This window comes from Habropoda laboriosa, unplaced genomic scaffold (genome assembly GCF_001263275.1).
Source record: "Habropoda laboriosa isolate 0110345459 unplaced genomic scaffold, ASM126327v1 scaffold102, whole genome shotgun sequence".
Lineage (NCBI taxonomy): Eukaryota > Metazoa > Arthropoda > Insecta > Hymenoptera > Apidae > Habropoda > Habropoda laboriosa.
Genome location: NW_017100262.1, coordinates 45737 through 52249, shown reverse-complemented (window position 1 = coordinate 52249; position 6513 = coordinate 45737). Strand labels below are relative to the sequence as shown.

The window sequence follows — 6513 nt, the reverse complement described above, 5'->3', positions numbered from 1 at the left end:
GTTTCAATCAAACAATTAATTGCTACGTGTAAAACGTACATTCTCGTTTCTTCCAGGAACGATCGCTAACTGATGATTGATTAAAAATATCTGCTGCCGGCGGATATAGCCGTTCAAGTGGCGGTCCTCTTAAGAAAATAAAGAACGATAAATTTTCATGCGTGAGGGTGGTGGAACGGGTGAAACGTACACGCGAAGATTAAAGGGGCTCTCCGGGAAAATATAAATTTGATAATGGAACGTTTCATCGGGAATTCGGCCGAATAATTTTAATTTCCCCCCCTGGAATGAGAGGGGAGGGACTCGCGCGCACGGCGAAATATTTAAAAGGATTATCTATTATGAACGGTTAATGGCCTGGACGGGATTTTTTGTTCCGTGAAACATAAAATGTTTCCACGTTTCAGTCCCGGGTAATTTATAACGAATTTCCCGGAGCATATTTAACGGTGCGGCCCTCCGGGTGAATTTACGGAGGAGCTTCGAAGCGCGAATAAATTTCACGAGAACCGAACCGAACGAAAGTGGTTCTTAAACGGTTGTTCCGTCGATGAGAGAAAAACAAAGAAACGAAAAAGAGCCGAAACGGAATTTATACATCGACACATGCCGATATAAAGAAAAGTGAAGTGCAATAGGCGCGAGATAGAATCGAGACACGGCGCTGTCGTACGAAAGAGACCACGGTTCCTCGACTTTCCACAGACACCTGCTTCTCCTTTCACCAAGCGGGGCGAAGAACACCTCTATCTTCGACCGTGAATTCTTTCACGCTTCATTGGCATTCGATGGTTCACCTACGAATGCCTGTCGACTCGCGATATTTGCACTCCGCGTTAACGCTCATATTCGCGTTCTCAATTAGTCACGGTGAAACTCACCTTCGTCAGGTGTGTTGACTCGAAATCGTTCGGACAGCACAACGACCCGAAGGAATTTCTAACGTCGGAATAGAGTTCCAACGTTAGAGTACTATGTACTTCTTTCACGGAAGAACCGCGTTCCACGGAAAGAGAAGAGGACAAAAGAGGGAAAGCACGGGTGTCTCGATTACACGATCAATCCCCGGTTTTCATCGCGAAAGCAACCGTATCCTCCGGTGTTTTTATTGCCATATTCCTGTCGCCAATTAATCTGAACGGGGGAATGCACGTGCAGCTGCATACATAATTTCGGTCGCGATGCATTGAAATCAGCTGAGGATTAATCGAGACGCACACTGTCACAGACAGCCAATCCATATCACAGCGTACACGGAGTGAATCGATCGTCCGTGGATATCGATTGGTATCTACATGAACGTTGGTAATTTGCAGAGGTCCGTGGTGCGGGGGAGGTTTTTCAGATTTGAAAAAGACGAAGAGAAATTGGCGTGTGGGTGTGTGCACTCACGGGCATCAATTCGTAAGGGCGCATGCACAATTTACAAAATATCGACGTTCGTAGAGGCAAACGAACCCGATGGAACGTGTACCAAACGCTCACCGCTGCATTCTGTTCGGCGTGTTTCCAGGGAAGTAGCTTGAAACGATCGAGGGTAAACTTTACAGGCCGGTGCAATCGTTTACCGCGAGTGCTTCTCGAAAATTTCCACGTTGGATTGGTCACACACGGCGGGAGTTTCGTCGAATTTTCGATTTTTTTGGCCAACCAAAGTATACAAAAAAGTTCCTACTCCTTTTTCCCTGTCGAAGGGGGAAACATTTCGTTTGAAATCGAATTGAAAAATTAGCCTAGCTGTTCGAAAACATGGACACACACTCTCTATTCGAGCTCGAATACTCGGTGTACAAAGTTTTCCGTTGAACTCTCTCTAACGTTGACACAGTTGAAACTAGGACCGACACGAACTCCCATGAAACTTCCCCAGTTGACTCTCATCTCCCCTGATATCCCCAGACCCAGAAATGATCCAAAGCCGGTGACAATCTCGCGCGTTATAGCGCCACGTGTTACCACGTGAGCTTGAATCACAGCGGAATTAATCAAGTCATAATTCGTGTCGAGGCTGGTGTATCGTCTGACCGCGGACAATACAGCTGCACCATGGTCCCCAATATGCATAGCTGGACGTAGCTAGTAACCCCATCGATATGTAAGCGTGCTCGCGTCCGTGTGCATAGCCCCCTACGTGCAGAAATGCATACGCGCGCCGTCGTTGAAGCGTGTCCAGGCATACGGGAGTACACGGAGAACGTTCCTCCTCCTCGATGCGCGGAAATTTACGAGCTGATTCGCGAGTTTCGAGATCCACGGGATGAACACGCCGCGGAATTTTCACGCGAATTTCATCCTTCCGCGACATTATCCGCTGTCCTCCATGTTCACGCGACGTCGTCGTCGGTTTAACTTTGAAAAATTCAATTTTTTTCTGAACGTGAAACTTTTCATAGGAGAATCGATCGAACGGAAGCATTTTTGGTCCTCTCTTTTCGGAGGTTGTTCTATTAATTTTGCATCGTTTCACGGTAATTGCTCGGCCCGTTTTGACACAGTTTCGTTATTTCACGCATATTCGAGGGGGAAACACAGTAGCCGCGTTGCATCGGTAATCCCTGCATCAATGGTTATCCTCGTGTCAAAGCGGAATTAAAAAGGGTAACATAGAGGGAAGGTAGCGGGACAAGTGGCTTGCCATTAGTTCCGCGATAATCCCCTCTAGCTTTCCCATTCCTCTCGTTGCAACAGCACGCGACATACTTGAATACATTTCAATTCTCTGGCAGTCTTGCGCCCCGTTCGGGGCCGTATTTATCCACAAAACCGTACGATTAATACGGACAATACGAAAATAAAAAAAAAAAGAAGGGGAGAAGCTTTTATAGCCACGACAGGAATGTGCTTTGGAGAAGAACCAATAAAAGAGTGCAAAGGCGTTTTATCGACCGTTTGGAGACGACAGCTAGCTGCAAGTAAATTCAGTTCTATAGATATACTCATTTCTGTACGACCAACCTACTGAAAAACCACCTCTATTAATCTGTCTCGTGGCAAACCATCCTTTTGAATAGCTTCTCTGCGCATCCTGAGATCTACAGAACGCGTTTCCGTTACCGGCAAAATTTCCCCGCGGAAGCGTCGAATTTAGGTGGGAATTCACGAGTTGGTGAAAAATTGCGACATCGAAAGGCAGAGACGCCTCTCGAATAATGGTTTACAACGTCAGCCGCTTGTTCCGTTGAATAGAGTCCGGACGAAAATTAATTTACGCTGTCCTTGAGCAAGCAGCAGCAAGCAGCAGCAACCATCCAGCCAGCCAGCAAAGCCGTGGTGGCGAGAGAAGAAGAAGCAGAAGAAAGAAAAAAAAAAGGAAAAAAAAAAGAGGCGAAACCTCGTTAAGGGTAAGTCTCGCGTTCTCCCCTCGGGCCAACAGGAGACGTACTAGCACGCGTGCTACAATTTATTGCATCTTTCTTGCGCGTTAAAGCGTACTATGAACCGCATACCTAATGCTCGGTTCCCAGCCCGGCTGAATCATAAATCGTGGCTCCGTCTCCGTTTCTCTTTCACCGGTCCCTTGCGCCACCAGTTTCTTACGCGGAGGTGAGTCGTGTCTCGAGATCGTGCACCTTCAACAACCGACCATGAGCAACGCGACTTCTCTACTACCACGATACCCACCCCTTCTTCCCCTCCACGATAATTTCTGTTATTCTTAGCCTGGTTTTCTTTTCAACGGTGCACCAACGCTCTTTACAGGTATGGGCAAAACGTTCGGCTAAGCGGGCGCAACTTTTAATCGCGGCTAATTATTTTTCCGAGCGTTACTCCGCCCACACTAGGTTTAACGAAGCTCCCGACTTCCATCCAACGGGCAAATTAACGCGAAACATTCGCGTAGATTTCACGTAATTACAAGCTCGGCGAATTCTGTCCGGCAAACTCGCAACTATTTTCTATTACACACGCTGCGAACCGTAACACGCGGGCCTTCCCCGTTTACTATGCTTCGCAGGGATCGTCCGCGGTGAAATTTGTGAAGTTCGAAATCGCCTACGGATTACAAACCATCCCCCATTCCTGGTCGAATGGTTGAAACCGGCGAAAGGAATACCTGCATGTATAGAGAGGTGTGTTTGCAAGTGTGTGTATAACGAGTTGAAAGAGGCTTTCGCTAGGTAATGGTGATCCTGTGTACACGCGGTCGAGATAAAGAGCTGAATCGAACTGTATCCCGGTTAATTTCGACTTGTAATTATTGGAAGAACCACTGACTCGGCGGTGTGGAACACGATATATGTATGCACCGGTGGATGGGAATGTAATTATTGGTTTGCTGTCAGCCGTATCTTTCGGCCGAAGCTTATCTCGAATCGAATTAAAATGGCCCGGTTAACGCTTCTGGAACGATCACGATAGTTGCGAAGGTTAACCATCGGCGAAAATTCACAACCGTTTTCGTTCTACACGTGTACAATAATGTAGCAAGGTTGAAATCGATCGAGAGATACTAGATAAGGTGGTTTCACCGTGTGTGTGTGTGTGTTTATCATCGATGTATAATTAGGTTGGCGCGGTGAACTTGTTCAGCCGTTTCGAATCTCGCGTAATTTATATCACGTGAGAAACACACACACACACTTTGTGTGAACTCTCTCTCTCTCTCTCTCTCTCTGTTGCTTATCTAAATGAATGAAATTCACACTCACCGATTTCACCGTTTCGTAGTCCCCTTTCCTCAGCAGATCCATCAACCTTTTCCTCTCCATCTCCTCCTTCGTCACGTACACCTTGTTCTCCTTAAACCTGGCGTTCTGCACATTCTCGTAATTGTCGCACAACACGTTATGAAAGATCGGTTTCTGGTGAGCAACGTGCTGCTCTATGATCTTGTTAAACGAATCACCGACGTGCTCGGCACAATCTTTCGGTATATCCTGCTTGAACTGGAGATTCTTCACCAGCACTTCGTTCACCACTGATCCACGATCCTCGATCTCTCTAGAGTTCGTTCTCTCCGTGTCGCTTTCCCTTTTCTCAAGCTTCTGGCCAACCGGCACACCAGTTCCTTCCTTCATCGTTTGCTCGGACATCTTGTTCAATCGAAGACACGCGTCTTCGACCTTGAACTTTGCCGTCGTCTGCCTTTCACTCTCCAGCTCGTCCACCGGGATAGTAGCCGTGGATAGATTGCTGTTCTCCCGGGTGTGACACGCCCGGTTGCTCATGTTCCCAGAATCGTAGGGGATCTCGAAGTCTTCGAGAATCATGATCTGCGATTCCGTGACCTCCCGTTCTTCCTCCTGTTTCACCGTACACTCTAACGAACCAGTTACTGCCGATCGAGATTGCAGGTTGCTACACTGAGGAGAGCTCGGAGAGTGGAACGTGACGAACGTCCTGGCAGGTTCGCTCTGCTGTTCCCTGCTGCTGCTGCTGCTGCTCGAGCACTCCTTCTTCTCTTGAGGAACTCTCGGTCTACCGTTCGGCAGGAGGCACTGCTGGATCTTCAGGCACTGGTTCAATCCGATCTCTGGGTATCTGCAAACGGACGCCTCGCTCTTCTGATCGTCTTCCTCGATAGTCTCCAGGTGTTCGTAGCGCAGTTCCCCGACCCGTTCGTAAACCTCCTCCTCCTCCTCATCTTCCTCCACCTCCTCGTTCCGTTCGTCCAGTGTAACCGCTTCTTTGGGAGGCGTCTTGCGATCAGATCGTCCAGAGCTGCTGCTGGCTGCCTCGCCGTAAGCAGAAACTTGCAAAGAAGGTCGCAAGATCGATTCCAGGTCATCCGCGTGAATCACCTGGGGCTGCAAGCTACGCTCGTAAATCTTCTCCACGTGATTCGGCGACGAATAGTGCGATCTGCCGGGAGACTTCTCCAACGGGCTCGTCGGACTTCTCGATTTCGCTGAATTTTGTTCGTTCAACTGTTGCAGAGCCACGTAAACGCGACTATTTGGTTTAAAGGTGGACTGAGGTGAACCTATGGGAGAACTCTTGACACGATCCTCCTTGCTCTCTTGAGGACAAGGGATTTGATCCTTCCTCGGCAGAACCGGTGGCTTTCTGGCCTCTGGCGGCACGATGCCGCCTTGAAGATTCCTCGGTCTCGTGACGCGGGATTCCTGTTGACCTTGAAGACTGCGGACACGCGCGCCAACGGCACCGTAAATAGTTTCCTGCCTCGTCTGGTCCATTTTGTTGTCCCTCTTCTCCTGGCGATACCTAGCAGATTCCGTGGACGAGTCTCCTCCACCTCCGGTGATCCTCGTGATGTCTCGTGTGGGCCGATCGCCGCTCCTCGAAACCTCCGTCGATTTACAGGCAGCATCGGCTGCTTTATCACCGGCTCGCGGTGAATCGCTGCTCGTGAGAGCCGGCCGCCTACTTTCTCCGTCCTTATTTGGTGAGATCGGCTCGCCTTGGTCACCAAGGTTGCTCAGGCCCTTCGTGCTGCTGCTGCTGCTGCTGCTCCCTCCGCCGCTGTTCCCTCTCGCCGCCCTCTGGCCTGTCTCTTCCTTAACGAGCGCTCTCGTCGCGGCGACCGTGCTGCTTTGATCGTGATTCTGCGAT

General features: G+C 49.1%; 1 protein-coding gene across 1 annotated transcript in view; it reads right to left on the bottom strand.

The window, feature by feature from the left end:
* Window positions 1-1728: 1728 nt before the first annotated feature.
* Window positions 1729-6513, bottom strand: part of LOC108572819 — a 6481-nt gene continuing 1696 nt past the window's right edge. The window contains exons 2-4 of the mRNA XM_017935137.1: window positions 4650-6513; window positions 1819-2076; window positions 1729-1737 (exon numbers count right to left, since the gene is read on the bottom strand). The exon at window positions 4650-6513 is cut by the window's right edge and continues 20 nt beyond it. Coding sequence (XP_017790626.1) covers window positions 1729-1737; window positions 1819-2076; window positions 4650-6513 — 2131 coding nt within the window. The remainder of the gene's footprint in view (window positions 1738-1818; window positions 2077-4649) is intronic.